General features: G+C 46.5%; 1 protein-coding gene across 3 annotated transcripts; it reads right to left on the bottom strand.

The window, feature by feature from the left end:
- Positions 1-888: 888 nt before the first annotated feature.
- Positions 889-17,738, bottom strand: CTC1 (CST telomere replication complex component 1). 3 transcript variants are annotated; one of them, XM_076348298.1, is made up of 24 exons: positions 17,693-17,738; positions 17,470-17,618; positions 14,715-14,961; positions 13,598-13,794; positions 11,874-12,018; positions 11,241-11,543; positions 10,942-11,070; positions 10,377-10,603; positions 8,679-8,853; positions 8,394-8,594; positions 8,032-8,158; positions 7,716-7,830; positions 6,913-7,375; positions 6,547-6,636; positions 6,116-6,259; positions 5,758-5,828; positions 4,852-4,961; positions 4,353-4,518; positions 4,017-4,103; positions 3,773-3,932; positions 3,226-3,290; positions 2,806-2,968; positions 2,547-2,673; positions 889-1,366 (listed from the first exon to the last, which is right to left on the bottom strand). In XM_076348298.1, the coding sequence occupies exons 1-24, from the start codon at positions 17,711-17,713 to the stop codon at positions 1,188-1,190; spliced, it is 3,861 nt and encodes a 1,286-aa protein (XP_076204413.1). In that variant the 5' UTR covers positions 17,714-17,738; the 3' UTR covers positions 889-1,187. The 3 variants fall into 3 exon arrangements, with proteins under 3 accessions (XP_076204413.1, XP_076204421.1, XP_076204430.1); XM_076348306.1 differs by lacking the exons at positions 17,470-17,618; positions 17,693-17,738 and having other exon boundaries at positions 14,858-14,945; XM_076348315.1 differs by lacking the exons at positions 889-1,366; positions 2,547-2,673; positions 3,226-3,290 and having other exon boundaries at positions 2,878-2,968.
- Between the last annotated feature and the right edge of the window lie 468 nt (positions 17,739-18,206).

An 18,206-nucleotide genomic window follows, 5' to 3' on the forward strand; every position in this document is an offset into this window, starting at 1 on the left:
GCTTTAAGCTGTTTTGGCAACCTTCTTAAGGATGGAGTCTCAGAACTTTGTTGAATGGTGGCATCTGTCAGGTCTTGCGCCACTCATGCTTTGGTCTTAGAAGCGGCCAGCAGGCCTTGAGCGGGAAGATATTTTACACATGCTCAGTAAACCCACCACCTGAAGTTTAATATAAGGCTCAAACTAAGGGTGAAAGGAGAAAGGCAGGGGGAAACACTGAACAAACAAAACCCAAAATGGAGTAGCTGTTCAAATACGCTGTCTGCACATGGAATAAGGCATGGAAGTAATTGTGTGTGGAATTTACTAACCTGTAGCACAAGATGGAGGATCTGGATGTTATTTTGCCAAAAGCAAGTGCAGAACCGTTGGTCATCACTGCAAGCAGATGGGAGAGGAATCTCTTCAAATGGTGATCTCCCATGTGTTGTATTGGTTAGTCTGCCATGCCACCACGGATACTGGCATGTGCCCTTGCAGTCATCCCCTTCCTAGTCAGGAACAGATGGGCAAGCCTGTAGCATGTTGTGAATTTGTATCACAGCTCACTGCCTTCCTCTTGTTACCAGCCCCATGTAATGTTCAGGCCACTGTTTAAGCTGCAAAACAATGCCCGTATAGTCCTGTGATTTAGTACCATGATTTAGTTTCCAAACAGTGACTTATTCACTTCCTTTCTCAGAGGAAGGAAATGCTTTAAAAACATCATTTTAGTAATTTCAATTGGGTTAAGACTATCCCTTGTGGCAACCGTACAGTTTTGCATGAAGACAGTGAATCATCTGCAAAATGCCTGGCTCTGGCTCATAAACCAAGGGTCTATGTTCTGCCTCATTCCCCATATAGCGAGTAAACCCTAATACTAAAATAGATCCGGTGTTATTTAAACTGTATTTTAATAGCTTTATTTAGTAGATACTACCACATAAAATACATACATTGTGTGCCCGAGGCCCAAAGCAACCGCTACCATGTAGGAAGTATTGAACATCTCTCTTCCAAAATGTAACCCAGTATCGCTGGTGGCAATGGTCCGGAATGACCATTCAGGATTTCCACAAGTTACAGCAGCTTCTTGATTGCACCCATCACCCTGTGCTCACAGGTCCGTGCTCCCACTGGAGAGGAGATGAAAAAAAGCTCCCAATCCCACTATTTCCATAATGCCTCTCCCACTGGGAGACATGTCAAGCAGTGGCTCCCACTTGGCAGTGATTAGATGTCCTCCTAATCCTCTCACTGTTCAGATAGCTTAAGGCTTCTTGTTCCACTTCTTCCACATTCAGGCACAGCAGTCTCAGCTGAGGTCCCACTTGCGACACAAACTCCACTTCACCGCACCGAAAATTTCTCAGCTGCAGTGGAGCTGAAGGGGAAAGATACAACCTGTAACAACTCAGTACAGGGCTCCTGCTCTGTTGTAGCACACAGCTGTAGAAGTTGCTGGGGGAGGGAAGGCCTTGCAGCAGCTGCTTGGCATCTGCTAAACCTCAAAGGACAGTACGATTAATGAATCCAGGATATAAGCAGATGAATGCGTTTGGCCAGCATCCCTCCAACTTGGAGGAAACAGACATTTTACACTGTGAAACGCTGTGAACTATGTGCTGCTCACATAACTGATGCACTGGGCTTTGTACCTTTTCTCACTATCAGCAACCTGGCCTCACAAACAGTGTTACATGATAGCCAAAAGATAACATCTCCACAGCAGAGCATCCTCTGGTGCAGCACCTGGACTCATACTCAAGCGCTAGTGTTAACACAAGCAGCTAAGAAGAATGTCCCCTTAATGCAGCAACTGCACAGTTGTGGCAGCATGAGCTCAGACATCAGCACCCATGAATTCAAAACTCTTCAGCGCTTTAAAGTCTGTGGCCACAGTGAGGATTTCCAGGCCTAGTCTTGACTCTACCTGCTGTCCTGCCTAAAGTCAAAACCCACTTGGTCTGAGAGGTCTGCACAGTAACTCTGGCTGGCTAGAACCCTGTCCCATCCAAGGACTGGGAACCTTGCTCTAAAACAGAGAAAGCTTTGTGTGTAAGAGGCACATCACAGAAATAAACATGTACCTTAATATTGGGGGATGGCAGGGCAAAAGGGGGATGCTAATAAAACATGTTCCCTCCTGCCACCACAACCCCCACCCTCCCTTACTGACACCTTAGAACAATTACTATCCCAGTTGTGTAGCTGATATATTTTCCTGGAACCATATATAAAATTTGAACAGAGAAGCTCAAAGTTGTTCACCACAGCTACAAGGACAATTCAATACTATTTTTATGCTTCTGTGTAAAGTAGAAAAATTCAGATATAATATTGTTGTATATAGTGACTTTTATAATATTATTTCTGTATTTTTGTAACCATGGTTCTGCTAAGACACATCTTAGCTCTACACTACAGAATTCACAATTCCATGGAAATCCTCCAAAGATCTTGCTTTGTGGGCAGTGAAGGCAGCTCTCCTTCCCCAGCTGGTGAGATGGCTCCTCCCTTCCTTCCCACGCTAAATATTACAAAAGCCAACAGTGCTTGCTTACCAGGCTGCAGGATCTTGGAGGGCTTCCTGTCTAGGCTGAAATCCAGCAGGATAGGGCGACAGATGAGAGGACTCCTGCACAGGCTCCTTAGGTAGCAAGCAACGAGATCCTCAGGTTCCTCTACACACTGAGGAAGGAAAGGGTGTGTCGCCAGTGAATGTGCAGAGGGAGGCAGGGAGGGAAATCAGCAAAGGGAAATCCAGTCCAGCTGAGGCTCGAGCCCAGCATGCTGCAATTGCTACCGGAATAACCCACTCACCCCCGTGCCAGTAGCTTCCCCATCCTGAATGGACACTCTGCCTCTGCTCTGCACACAGTTCTGCAGAGCTTCCCACTCGAGAAGGCTCAGGCCCAGCATTGCTGCCACGTGCTGGTTCCTGCACAGCACCAAAGCTTCACCCGTTCCATCCTCCACCAGCACCCTATGGAGAGAGCAGGCAGACTAAGATGCGGAGGGAGGTCAGGACGATGCCCGGCTCCCTCACAAGAGTCATGTCCCAGACAATGGATCTCAGTAAAGAGAGAGGGAGGTTTGTTCACATCTGGGAAGACATGACAACTCTAACTTCTGTCTTTGCTATTCTGTCCACATCCTTGATCTGATTTTCCCCTCCCCTCTGTGGTGTAATTTGTTCCCTCCTACCCACCTCTTTCCATACCCAATCTCGACAGCGCTTACCGTGCACTGGCTTGCCTCACTCCTGTATGTGACGGACATGGTGGACTGTGTCGGGTGCACCTCCCCTGAAGGAAGAGTAAAGCTACAGCTATGTATGGGTGGGTACAAGAGAGAAAAGGGGAAGGGCCACTGCTCCTTTTAATCCTCCCCTAATTAAGTATGCAAAGGATTAAAGAACTTCACTGCATTTCCAATGAGTGTCTTGGGAAAAGTTTGTATGGGGAGAAAAACCACCTGCTGCAAGGTGCTGAACCCCAACAGCAGTGAACATGGGAAAAGCAGAGCATTAACAGAGTAGGATTCTCCCCCTGAATGTCCTTGCTTCATCCCCAGTCCTAGCTGCCAGCCTGCCTGATATCAGATGCGCACTTCTAATCAGTTGTCATTTTGGTCCCTTTCTAACAAGCAAGTCCTTTTCAGACCCTGGAAAAAGAGGTTTTGGAATTGGGATAGGAACTCTTATTTCCTCTACATGGTAGCAGAGGATGTGTCAGCGTAGAAAATCTGCAAGGCTCCTCACAAATTATCTTTGTGGAAGCTTGAATACCTCTTTGAAGATGCTGCTGCAAAGTGAGCAAACCCATTGCAGGGATAGAGTCAGTACACAGGACACGTGGCATAAAATCCGCGCCTGGGGCAGGTGTTGCAGGTGAGGTTGCAAGTTGGATAGAAACACTAGTGAGCGGGATGAGGCTTCTCCTGCAGGACTAGAAGAAATAGGAATGTGAGAAGCTTGGAACATAGAAACCTTTCTTGGGACACTGTAAAGTGGGGAGAGACCCTGGACTCACCTTGAAGGAAAAGGTAGGTGAGAAGCTGGCAGAGATACGATGCTTACACAGCTGGAGGCAATGTAGGTGCAATAAACGTTATGGAATCTGCAATATGAAAAAGTAGATGTCAGAAAGAGCTCATAGAAACCAAACCGCCCAGTTTTCTTTGCATGGCTGGTCTCATCTTCATCTGTAATGTGGTAGGAAAATAATTTGTAGCAAGGGATTGGGAGATACGAAGACATGGGCAAGGGGTGAGGAAAGTCCACAAGAGAAAAGACTTGGAGATGGTTTCAAAGACAATAACAGAGGTCAGAGCCAGGGCCCAGATCAGGGCTCTAAAGACAGGGGTACCTGGAGATTTTGCGTTCCAAGTTCTGGAAGAAGATCCTGGCTCCAGGTAGCAAACCCCAGAGACGCTGCAGATAGGTGGCAGCAATGTAAACGTCGACCACAACAGGGGAGCCTGGAGCAACTGAGATGCTGAGCTTCACGCTGTGATCGCTGGCTAGCGGACTTCCTGAGGAGACACGGAACCACACACACCATGAGCTCACATGCAGGTAGCATAGTCCGTCACTGAGCTGGACCTGCTAGAGGTGTTTTCCCTCCCATCACAATGAGGCTAGCACTGTTCCACCTTACAGATTTTCCAGGTACAGTATTCTCATTCCCATCCCCAACACACATGGTGTAGTTTCCCAGCCCTCTGACATGCAATGGGATGCAACATCTTGGCATACTTCCACTATTCTCAGATACAGGAGCACAGTTAGCCAAGCACACTCTCTCTCTGAAACAGAAAGAAGCAAGAATCAATCTGCTGTTACCCGACAGGCTGACACAATCTTACCTTTCTGCTTTTGAAGGCCGAGAGTCACAGATGGCTTCTCATTCCTGGGAGAGGCACACAAGGTCCTCTCCACTATCTCACCAGAGAAAGAAACAAGGGAACCTGTGAAACTGAGAGCAGACCAGGATTTCTGTCCTGCCTGAAGACAAAGGGAGTGGAAGAAGGCCTGACTCCAAGATTGCCACAAAGGACAGGGTGAAGTGGAGTGCTGTTGCTTGAGCCTGGTTTCAGGGGAACCTGCCCTTGAACACCTGAGCTACTGGACTGAGGGCAGCTTGCTGCAGTGCCCCACCCAGGGACAGGAGGCCCTTTTAACTTGCTTTATACTTCTTCAGGCTCAGCAGTGAAGAAGAAAAAGAGAGAGAGGCATTACAGCCTTCCTATCTGCTTAATTCCTAATTGTTTTTCAATTAGAGGAAGAAGCCAACCAAAGAAAAACCCAGTTTACCATAAGGCACTGGTGAAGATTTCAGTGCGCATGCATATCACCCCAGATTAAACATGCTTTGAACAGAAAAGCTTCTAACGCCAGTATTTGTTTGAGCAAGTTACACTCAAACAATCAAAAAACAACAAAAAACCTCACACATTCAGCCTCATTTTCCCTGCTGCACCTGTTTCCACTTCTGACAGGAATTTAGCGGAGACCTTTGGAACCTAGTCCACACCAGTAGTAGCTCAAACTTTTTCTGGACACCATTTTGCAGTTTTGTCACCTGCAATCCTTTTAACTTTGATAAACAGGATGGGGGCAGTTTGGACTACTTGCACATAGGAAGATTTTCACACCATATTCCTAGGGCGGATAATTAATCGCTGTTTAATGTAGTACTGTCTCCAATAAAGACGAATGCAGACCTACTCCCTGAGGCACAGTCACATCTAATTTGGGGCAGACCAACATACCTGTTGCTAAGTACTTCTGGAATGGAGTAAATTCTTTGGTCCATGCCTCTCAGCACCAACCTGGCTGCCAGCTAGAAGTGGGGGAGACACGGACTCAGATGGATTGTAGTTTATGGCTATCCCCAGCCAGAGCAGTAAAGACAAGCTCTGCATGCTTAGAGCTACGTCAGGCAACCGATGCTTCCTCCCCAGATTAATTCTGAAGCAGGAAAATGTGAAGCCCAGCAGCAGCCTCTGATGGAGCTTAGAGCAGAACGGTCTCATCAACAAGAGATTCTGTATCGATAATTTTCTGAGCTAGTTCTGGAGAGATCTACAAGTCGCCTCTGAAAGCCCAGAGCAGTAAGGCACTGCATACCTGGTGCTCAGTCAAACAGGAGATCCATGTCTCATGCTGTAAGTGCCAGGTATCTTGGACAGGCAGGCACAGGGGGCAGGATGACGTCCTCAGGAACTTTGCTGGCACGGGTGGAGAACAAAGCTTGTCAAACACTTCCAAGTTCTGAGAGAAGAGTGATAAGACAAGAAAGAGAACTATTAAAGGAAGGAGATGAAAGCTATATAGGAAAAAAGGGCCACTGAAGAACGATGGTTTAAAGAAAAAAAAATTCCACTGAACTCAGAGCTCTGAGAATTTTAACCAAACACAGAACTGAAGCAGTTCCTTGGCAAGACGGATGGGAATTCTAAGTCTTGAAAAGAGCTTAGTCACCCTCTGACTCCTCGACTCCCACACGCAGTTCAGTAAAAAGTCTCCAACAGGAAACAGCAAGACAACCTCTCTCTTACCGAGCAGTGGGGCACAATGAAGCGATACAGCCCATTCAGGTGCAGAAGGGGAAACCATCGTAGAGACTTCCCCATGAAGAGCAGTAGTGCCTGGCAGGGGAGGGGAGAGAAGGGGAGGAGAGAGAGAGAAAAGGTGATGAGAAATATTAGGAAGAAGGTAGAAAATGAAAAATACAGCAAGAAGAGAGCAAGCCCAGCAGAGGATGTCTTGCTTGAGAAGTAAGGTTAGCACCATCAAGGATAACCAAGACAAAAATCACTCCCCCGTTAGTCAGGAATCTAGATCCTTAATTATCACACAAGCTCCCTGAGGAGCCAGCTTCTAGACTTATCAAACCACCCCCCTAAAGCTTCCTCCTGCCTCACTTCCTGCTGCGTCACACTCTCTTCTCCATCACAGCTGGTCTCTTCCAGCTCTGGTAGATTTCCACTTTCTCTGGAGTGGCTCCAGAGCCGAGGTCTGCCCAACCAGAGCACTGTGGCTTGGAAACTGCGCTGCAGCTCCCATCCTTCTCCATCTTCTTCTCTGGGTAGTTGGTAATTGCGTAACGTAAGACCCTCTTTCTGGGTAACCAAGAATAGGCGAGATACACAGCTGGTTCTTCTAGTGCTGCTCTGGCCCTTCTGACAGTTCTCGTCTCTGTGAGTATCTGACTTGGGATCCTCCAATTTCAGCATTTTTGCCTCTGGGATTTCCAGCTCAGATGTTAAGCTGCCATGATCCTTCTTCCTCAAAGAAGAGCCGTTTCCATTCCTAAGGCCTTTCTGGATTTGTCCTTCAGTAGCATGGAGAACCTGAACATCCTCAAAGTAGAACTGCACATAGACACTGAAACGACAAACAGTAGCAGTGGAACTCCCTGTTCCTGACAGGGGGCTGTTTGAAACAGGCGGTTGTCTGGGAAAAACACTTCTGGTGAGTGCCCCGCAGGTATTCAGCAGGAGCAGCAGGAAAGGGTGAAGTAGGGGACAGCTACCAGGCTGGGTGTATTCTGAACAAAATGGACATGGTGGGTTTGTTGCTGATAAAGGTCTTCTTTCCCGCAAATAGCAAAGGAAGTTGCTTTGGCACTGAAACACTATGCTGATAAGCAGCTTTACCGTAGTCCAAAATAGCCATGGAGCTGCAGAGTGATGATTTTAATTAGCCACTGAATAAAGGGACTTGCCTAGTTTTTTTCTCCCTCACATGTTCCAGATTTGCCAGCTGCTCCCAGGAGGGAAAATCAGTCTGAAGGAATCTCTCCACTACAAGCTGGTAGTTTTCCACCTGCAAAAGTGATCCTGCAAGCACATCAGAGAAAGGAGCTGAGTTAATAAAAAGAGACTACAGAACCAGCAAGCTCAATTTCCTCATTTTAAAGTCATGAGGCCAAGCAGTGACAGTTCAGTGTCTCCATACCAAGTCTCCTCTTCCTTGTTTTGGAGCTGGATGGCAGAACAGCAAAAGCCCGGCACTCTCAAATTTAGCTTAGTGGGACATACCTATGAGAGCTGTATGGGCAAAGGGGCTACCATCCTTATGGGATATCACGCAGGGAAGCGTGCTGCTCTTGTCCAGCAGCTGGAGGGAACTGCTCCTGGAGGATGCTCTCAGCACACCCAGTAGTATCTGCAACAGAAAGGAAGCTGCAAAGAGCATCAAACGTTGCCCATCTTTGAAGGCCATAAATCCAAGTGTGTGTAGCAGCAGCCCGAATTCAGCCTGTGTTCAACACACCACATGTGAGAAAAGCAGTGTCATTCCTTAACAGGAGGAACAGGCATGCATCAGACAGGGTGCTGGAAGGCATGGGGAGAATTGGGAACTCTCAAGGCACAGACAGTAAAGGGAACAAGGCACCTACCAGTCGGGGCTGGAAACTTCCTGCTGAGAATGTGCAGTAGGACCAGGCCAGTCTGCGATTCAGTTCCTGGGTGCCCATGTGCTGTGCCTCCAAGGGGGAAAGCAGCTGTGATGGACTGAAGCCTTCCCAGCTCTTCTCTTCTGCCACACGGCAAACTGCAGACAGAGAGAGGGCCTGGCATGGGGGGTTCAGGGTCAAACACTAAGAAAAAAGAAAGAAAGAAGGAACCAGCTGAATTTCTTCCCATGAGGCAAACAGGAAACAGCTCACAGAGCATTTACTCACCTTCTGCAGGGGACACTGGTGTATTTTTGCTAGGATTTCATTATAAATATCTCTTGCGTCCTCTCTATCTGGCACCACAGCTTGCAGAATAGGGACAAGGAACTTCTCAGCAGCTCCAGGTTTTCGGTGCGTAGAGCTAAGCAACAGTCGACGGCGCCCAAAGCAACAAGAAAACCTGAAAAAAATTAAGACAGTTAGAAGCATTAGCAGTCCTCACTCCTTAGTGAGTTTTGCATGTAAGTCAGGGATTCTCTCTGCTTGTTATGAGTGAATGCGCTGTGTAGGACAAGAACTAAGGAGAGCGCAAAAAGAACATGAAGTGATTAAAAAAAGGAACATTTAAGGGCGATGCAGATTTATGTCAGGCAAGCAGACAAGGAACAGGAAAATATACAGAAATGGACAGGCTGGCAAAATCTCAAAACTCAAGCGGACAAAAAAAACCAACCAAAAAACCAACCCACACCCAAAAATAATCTCCCTCTAAGTCACACAAATGGACATCCATGCATTTTGGCTAAGCTTGATATGATTACTCATGTTAGGTGTACTTGGCTTTCTTTTACAGGATGCAAAAAATCACAAGACAGAAACAACCACAGACTGCTCTTGTTCCAATATTTTCCTTGCATTGCTTTCCTTTCAGAAGTTTAGCTCACTGCTTTTGAATGCCTGGAAGTGATCACACTTTTGACTGCAGTCAAAATACAACTTAATAACAGAAAGTGAACTCAAATAAAGAGATGGCAACTAACTCACTGGAACAATTTTCAAGCAGTAGCAGGACTTAGCAATCACATTTAAAGGAAGTGAAAAAGCTAATAAAAACTGAAACTTATAGCTAGCATCATTCCTGGGCAAAACTGAAGCTGTTTTATTGGAAAGCATGGTAAAAGTTCCACAGTGCCAGTAGCACAGGAAGACTGAGCATTCTATAAACTGCTACTTGACTGCCCGAGATTAAATATATACATTTTAGTTTTTAAAGTTCAAGGCAGCAGTTACAGTGATCAACCATAACTATTCCAGAAGAAACACAAATATTTTCACTAACAGAACCCAGAAATAAACCCAGAAACTGGCCCGCAGCTGTCATGCGGATAGAGTGCAGCCGTCAGGGAGAGGAGGAAGCCATCTGGAAGACCCAGAGATAAGCATGTGTGGGAAAATCTGCTAAGACAGAGGCTCTCAAATGCTCATACTACTGGCAATACTCAGAACACCTAAAAGTGTGAGGAGCCAGGACACAAGAGCCTTTCTATCGGCTATGATCTGGTTGTAGAAGCAGTTTCCAGCTGCTACAGTGCCCACATTGATTTGTCAAGCAAACCACAGTGGCAGGCACACATCCCTACAGCGCTTCCATATTTCAGGGCAAAACTTCCTAGGCAGGAGTATGTGAACACATGCTCTGGAGTGCTGCAGCTTCCCAAGAACAGTGGACTTACTGCGCATGCACTTGAAAAATGTACAGGATTTTCTCATAAAAGCAACTGCAAGATACATGCAGTTGGTACATGCAGAGGACATGATGTGAAATCTCGATGAATGGCTTACTTAGGCCAGTAAACCAGAAGCAATTCCTGCTGCCCTTAGTATCCAAGCACGGTAATTTTGTGAACCCTTGGTCTAGAAGACGCCCAGGTAGCCTACAAAGCACATTTATGCATAGCCTGACTTCAGAAGAACTGTCCTCACCTCTCCTCAAACGTCTCCAGGAGGCTCACCAGCCAGAGGTAGAGTGGCATACCAAGATTGTAGCGGAAGAGCAGCTCTAAGTAGAGATTTCCTGAAGAGGCTGGTGGCTGGTAGGGGGTGCTGAGCCTTGAAAAACTCTTCAGCACAACAGTGCTGCTCAGGCAAGCACCAAGTACAATGAAAGGGAAGGATACCAGCGGCTTCTGCAGGAGGTGGACATCGATGAGCTGAGATACACAGACATACAGCTTAAGACAAGGGATGGCTAGTCTGCCACCACTCCCCAAAACCATCACTCCACCCTAAATCCTTTGTCACTCTACTGGATTGTCTATAAACCAAATGGGCCTGAGGAACCTGGCACTGCTTAGGGAGGAATCAGACAATAATCATTTCGACTCTCATGATCAAGCCTAGACAGTAAGATTCCCAATTTTTTTCCAGATACTTGCTGAAATAATTCCAATGTTCCCATAGTCTTCTGTTGACCCACACACTTGCAAGCCATCCCCAGGGCCCAAGTCTTTTCCACTGGATGCTTTATGCCTCATAAGTCTCAACTTACCTCCACACATGCTCCTGGTCGGAGTCCACGTGCAGAGTTCAACAACTGCTGGTAAGCAAGGCACAAACAGACTTTGTTATCCAGTAAAAAGAGACCAGCTTGGACATTGAGTATTTTGGTGACAGTTCCCTAAATAGAAAGCAAACAGAAAGTTACAGAGTGTAGAGAGTCCCAGAAAATAAGAGACTCATACGCCTGAGCAATAAGGAAATAAATTAATGATGAAAATAAGACCTTGCAGGCCAGGAGCTGAATCGCTAGAGCACGAGTGGGTGAAGGCTAACCCTACGAATCCTTACCACATATGAGATGATCTTGGACTCTTTGGTTGATCCTGGCCTCTCCTCTTCAACTCCCAGCTCCAAGGAATCACTAAGCTGCTCAGCAGTCTCAAGGGAGTAAGACTGAGAGGATTCTTCTTGCCAAGCACTGTCCAGTGGCTGCTCCCTCACCTGCTCTGCACGATAGGGCAGAAGGCAGGAAGAAACACCAGTGACAAAGATCCTTTGTCCAGATTTCTTCAGGCTGGACTTACTCAAGTCCGTTATTGTGTACCTGTGACCCAACTGAAGGATATGATGCCACACCAGCTGGTTGGGCTTCTAGAGGAGAGAAACCAAAAGTGACATCAGCATCTCCTGCACTGGAAAAAATTCTTCCTGACTCTGATAACCCCACCCAAAAAACCTTTTCCTTTGAGAGGACCGCCTCACACTCTTAGCAAAAGGGTGATATCTGCAAGGTGTTCAGGGACACTGCAACTGCATGGGAGAGGAGGGCTGTATTTCTGCAGGGCATAGAACTAGACTTCTTACATACAAAGGAAGAATAAATCAAACCGGGAAGTCAAGGGCAAGCTTCAAAGAAATTAATCAACTAGCACATACACAGATACCAACAGTAAATTTGTGAGCAAAATTCCAAGGACTTACCTGCACCAGCACAGGGACCCAAACAGCTGAGGTGAAGCACTTCAGAAACAGAAAGAAGGATGTCTTGTGATGAATACAAAGGAGGGGCCCCAGTCTGGCCAATTCACCTGCCACAGTGAGCTTTGATCTTTTCTTACATGGAACCCTAGAGGGCAATTGAAGAGGCAAAGGAAATTAGAGATGAAAGAAGAACTCGAAAGTGTCTCAAAAGCAAAATAAACAAATATGCAGCATGCAATTTCTGGAAATAAAGGATCCAACAAAGTAATATGGACCATCTCTCAGAGAGGTTTTCAAAACAATATTTGGCTACAAAATTCTTACTTTAACTTTTATATACTAAATCCCTTTGACATTTTAAAAACATCTTAATATTTGAAGACAGCAGGGTTGTGTTGAACAAATTCACATGTTCCATGATAACAGCCAGATTATAAAAAGCTTTACCACAAACAAGAAGCTAATTACAGGTCAAAAGGAAAAAAAAAAAAGTCACAAGCAATTCTTCAGCAGAAAACAGAACTCGGCCTTGTAGATATATGGAATGTGACACTGTGGAAGCTCAAAGCCTATAAACAAAAGAGGCCTGAAAGCAGCAATAGAGTCTTCCTAACAAACTTGGCACAGTGTGAAAGAACAGCAAAACTGAAAGCAGATGAGAGGAGAGAGAGGTGACATTTCTTTAGTCATTTCAAACTTTCATTTCAAAAAAAGAAAAAAAAAAATAATTTCACACAAACGTTTGTCATTTCATTTGTCATTTTCATTTTAACTCCTACTGGACTTGAATATAACCACCCCACTTAGTCTAAACAAATACATTCTTGATGCTAAAACATATAAACAATTATGTAACTTTATGACTTTTTTTAAAAGAAATACCAGGACGTCCATACACACAAGTACGAGGAACAACATTTAATGACTTTATTGGAAACATTTTTAAAGAAGGAGCATGGAAAATTGGTCAGATATCAGGGAATAGCAGAGGAGCTTTATGTTAAAAGGCTAATAGTGTACACTGAAATATGGAAATAGTTTTCTTATTTAAAATGAAAGAAAACTAAAAAGAAACCAAAGCAGCCTGACTAGTGATGTTTTATTGTTATTAATTTACATCAATAATTCTCAAGAAGATAGATCATGATCTAGCACAACCTGAAATTAACAACTTGAGTAAGATTTGTAATTCCATTGGCTACACTTTCACATACTGTAAGTATTATTTCCACTAAAGACAACAGTTACTGTTATCAGCTGACATTTAACTGGCACCTTTATCTCAGCAACCTGATAAGAACTTGACTGGTGGTGTATATTAACTTCATATTAGAATCTAGAATTACTTGCAATAATACTTTTGGTTCACTGTAGGTTTTTAAAAAAAAAAAAAAAGTTGCGCTAATCAAAAGAGTGAATTTTAGCCTCAGTGAAAGTTGAATCATCACTTTGTTCTCATGTCCTTTCTGTAGTATCAAAATGTATCTGGAAAGAATTAAAATTTGTCTTATTTTCTCAAAATACAGAATAAAAACTTCGAGTAAAGTCCTGGAAAACAGCCGATTAATGAAGTGGCTTTATTGTATAACTTTTACTTCCATCTCTCACCGTTATACTTCCACCTGTGGCAGAAACAGAATTCTTCCTAAGCCAAGTGCTCTTCATGGTACCTGCCAAACCAGAGCAACAGTGCTATGATGGAGTTGAGCACGCTAGGTGTTTACCTGGAGGTAAGCAGTGGCTCGGCTAATGCTGGGTAGGTGACTGGAATGCTGTCAGGTACTTCCTTTGGGAGATTTACCAGCACTGGATCCACCAGGATTTCCACGTACCCTGCTGCGCTCTGGTCTGTCTGTGGTATATATGACCAGCTTGGGAAGACGAACAGTGATTCCAGCCACTCAAGTTCAAAATGCAGGAGCTAAGACAAAAGATAACAAGATAAAAGCTTGAGATGAGTTACAGTATGTTTTCTCAGCATTACTTACAATGTTCATTACTAATTTGCCCTTGCACGCACATCACAAACTCTTGTTCTACTGCTGGGCTTCATTACTAAATGAGACTAGTGTTTTCTGCCCATTCTTATCTTGCATGGAGAACTTTTGTCCTTCCATATGCAAATCTGGAACAGATTTGCTGAGCTCTACAGCTAGCATTTCCTGGGTTAGAGTCATACCCTCCTGGCCAGGTGACAATTAATTCACTGCAAGGCTTAGTTGTTTTCAGACTATTTTTCTAAAATTCTCACCTGCTTTCTTTTCCCCTGTGTTTTCAGTTAGAAGCTCATACCAATATAACTCTTTCCTAGTCTTCACGTCCTTGGAAAGCACAACCTCAGTGCTCTTTCATCACCACTTTAGGGGTTACCTCTTATCTAAACTTCCCTTGCAATGACCTTCAGAAGGCTTTTAATTCAATACCACTGTCATGCAAGCTATTATTTCCTGCAAGTATGTCATCAATGCATCCCTGAACACCCAGTACAACCCTCCAGAAAGTTATTTCTGCTCCACTAGTTGGAATTCAACAAATAGAGGGGAGTGCTATGACCTCCAGGTCTCCCAGGCCACCTTGTACTGTTGAGAATTTAACAGAACTGTACATTAGGCTGTCTCTTTTTTCCAGGCCAGCACATTCAATATTTGTTCTCCTAGCAATGACAAATTTGACATGTTCTATCCTCTCCCCAGGATCTGAGCTTGCTGTTTTCCTGGCTGTTACATAGATGTGTTATTTCCCTCGCTACAGACTTTGGCAGACCATTTGAAGCCCCTGGCGGTCTGTGACACTGCCCCAAAAGTGGGAATAAACACAGAATCCCTCAGACTGAGGACATACCTCACATGGAATTATCCCAGTATTGTCTTTCACATATAGGCAACCATCTACCAACTTTTCTTTGTCCTCTTGCCTACCATCGGTTAAATAGCCAACCAAGATCAGGTAAGTCCTTGGCAAAGTGCTCTGTGTGGGTAAAGCACCTTGTCCTTGATGAGCCCATTCTTTAAATTCATTAGTGCTCCAGGTCAAGTGGCTGCAGCATGGCACGCACTGCTGATGCTGTAGGTCAGAGATGGAGATGAAACTGGAAAAAAGAGAAAAGCGAGAATATAGAAGGATGTAGGAAAAACTCAGTCTGCAAAGTTTGGGGATTACATTGGTCATTGCAGTAGACAAAGCTTGGCTAAGTCAGAAGAGCCTTAGCTATTGGCGTGGTCTGATGATATCACATGGCAAGAATCAACCCATTCACTGGCATTTATCAAGGATCTCTCTCAGCTCAGTCAACAAGTTCTGCTTGAGCATCCTCTCTGAAAACAGACACCCTTTGCTACTATGGTCACCTGAGCAGGCACGTGGAAGACTTGGGAAAAAAAAAAAATAATTGAGAGTTGATAAAATGGAACATGTTTTCAAGTACATATGGGGGGAGGTGAGAGGGAGAACAGTTATTAGTTCAGACATTTTTAGCTTGAATGGGAGACTCTGTGAGAAAAATCCAACAACTGCTCAACACAGTTTACATATCAGTAATGAACACAGGTAAATACAGACTAATTCCATCATTTGGTGCTACAATTGCTGAACTGTAGTAAAAGCAAGGGACAACTTCTAGATAAAGATCGTGACAGTTTTGGAACAAATTCTCTCCTGTGGATAGCTTACACAATACAAAGCTGAGAGACAGCAAGCCAGTAATCTTAAACTGGGCCTTCACTTATAAGAACACAGCCAAGCTAGCCCTGAACCTTTCCACCTACCCTCCTGGCTTTGAGGAGAAGGAGGTGCAACATTAAATCAACCACATGTGAAGCTGTCCGCAATTTAGCATCTATCATGCTTAGACTGACCACAGTACCGAATATGGGAGAACAAGGCAGTATCCTCACTAGATTCTAAGCCTTTTCAGTGTTTATATGACCATGGCAGCATTGATCATCATTGTTTACATCCTGGCTCTCTATGCTAGAGAATTAATGAAAGTCCTCTGTCCATGCCAACATCAACACTGAAAGAGCAAATACAAACTGGTCTCCAAGCTAGTGATTTTGGTACTTGTTTCCAGTGAGGTTAGCTGACAATTTTAGGTTGTGAAACTGGAGCTTTACAACACCCACTTGCTCAGTAGCAGGACATAATCAAATTCAGAGAGTATGAACTTGAAGAGTTTCACTTGATTAGTCAGGTATCAAAGGTTCAAAGCCAGAAACCAGTCTAGACGAGTGATGGGTCTGAATCAGCTATAAATAGTATTTATATAAAAAATTAATCAGAAGAGATAAACTTATGCAGGTACTTGTGTATTTGGCAGGAATCTGAACAGGAGAGAGATTAGCTGAAAAGGACATAAGCAAACTGCTCCATCCTCAGAGACAGAGCAGCACCAGGAATAATTCTGGTATCTATGACCTACAAGAACACAGCGCTGCTCATGTTTTCATCATATGTGCTGACTGCTTTTTGGGAGAAACCAAAACTACAGCAGTACAGTGGATCCTGGTTATCACATACAGAGACCTAACTGGACCCTCTTCTGGTGCTCCAGAGCTTGATGGTTAGCTGTGGATGTAGTACGCTGCTCACAAACAGACCACTGGCCTCATACAAGACAAATACCAACTACCTTCAACTCTTCTCTACGAATTCCCCTGAATATAAACCAAACGCTGGTCTAAACACGGTAAAATACAGCCTGTAGAAAAAACATGGCTTAGATGAGAACAGTTTAGCTGGTGTGAAAGACCTACCATCTACATTTATAAACTATTAGTATAAAATTAAAGGCCACAAGTCCCTAACCAATTCCAATTGACCTTTGTCCCAAAACCAGCTGTGCCAGGGGTTTTAAGAGACATTCTCCCACCATAAGTTGGAGCAAGAGAGAAATAGATCCAGATCACCCAAACCTTCCAATCTGAATCTCTCCCAGCAAGTTGTGTGTTTTTCATAATGGTAATCACCCAAAAGCCTTCTACCAACTAAAATATGGACCACACTATCCTAGATTCCTCCTTCATGAGAGCGCACACTCGAAGGCAGACCTCAGCTGGCCAACAGCCTCAGAGGCCATGCCCAGGAACAGCCTGCCGAGCAGACTAGCAGGATCCAGCCGGGAAGCCGCCGTGCAAACGCTGTGCAGTACAGCAACTCGCTCTCAGCGAGATGCCCTACTTTGGTTACACACTCTACCTACCGCAGACTAGCGGATACGGTGCTTAATCACACCGCAAGAGCGATCGGGAGCGCATCGAAGCCAAGACGACGCATGCGGTTACCCGTCTTCGACAACATCCCTCCCACACCCAGCATCCGGGGCAGGCATCGCACATGAACGAGAGGCGCTCGCCTGGCGGCTGCTGCTGCTACAGCCGCCGTGCTGAGCTCCCGGCAGGACCCCGCCGGCTCCGCTCCCCCGGCCCTTGGCTGCAGCCGGGCCCTGCACGGTGGAACGGGGCGGGGTGGGCGTCCCCGCCGGGACGTGCCGCGCACGCGCGAGGGACGAGCACGGGCACCGGGCCCAAAGGGACACCCCCTCCGTCCCCTCATCCCTTTCCGCCCCTCGCCTCGTCTCCCCTCTCCGTCCCGCGGTCACCTGTAGCCGAGCGGCAGGTCCCCGCCACCCACGCTCCGCAGGCACCGCAGCACCGAGTCCAGCGGCGGCGGCTCCGGCCCGCCAGGCCCCTCGCGGGCAGGGAGGGCTCGGCGGGCGAAGTCCCGAGCCGCCTGCAGCCAGCGCTGCTCCTAGGGAGAAGAAGAGAAACGGGACTTCAGCGCCGTGCGGCGGGGAGGGCCCGGAGCCCCCCTGGGTCACTCACCGCCGCGCTGGGCTCCGCCATGACGGCACCAGGCCGGGCCGTGCGGCTCACGGTGTTGCCACAGCAACGCGGCGGCGGGAAACACGCAGTGCCCGCCGGGAGCGCTGCCGAGCCGCGAGCCCGCCGGTCTCCGCCCCCTCCCTCCCCTCCAGCCAATCGCCGCCGCCGCCCCCGCTCGGCGCGTTCCCCCCTCCCCTCGGCAGCAGGCGGTGCGCGGGGGCGGTCGCAGCCCCTCGGCCCCGGGGCGCTGCGCGGGCGGGCGGGCGAGTGGGCGACGTGCAGCCGCCCCTGAGGTAAACAGTATCACAACGGCGGCGAGAGCCGTTTCACTCATCGGGGCCGTCCCTCACGCAGAGGGCTGGCGATAAACGGGAACCCGGGAGGGCTCTACAGGCCGGGAGTCAAGCGGCCGCACTGACAGACAAGCTGAAATCCCGCGGCTGTGAGAGGAGGGTGGCGAGCTGGGCTCGGTCCCCTTGGTGGCACATAGCCACCGCGCCTCGGGAAACGCTCA

The sequence above is a fragment of the Aptenodytes patagonicus genome, chromosome 1 (assembly GCF_965638725.1).
Source record: "Aptenodytes patagonicus chromosome 1, bAptPat1.pri.cur, whole genome shotgun sequence".
Classification (NCBI taxonomy): Eukaryota; Metazoa; Chordata; class Aves; order Sphenisciformes; family Spheniscidae; genus Aptenodytes; species Aptenodytes patagonicus.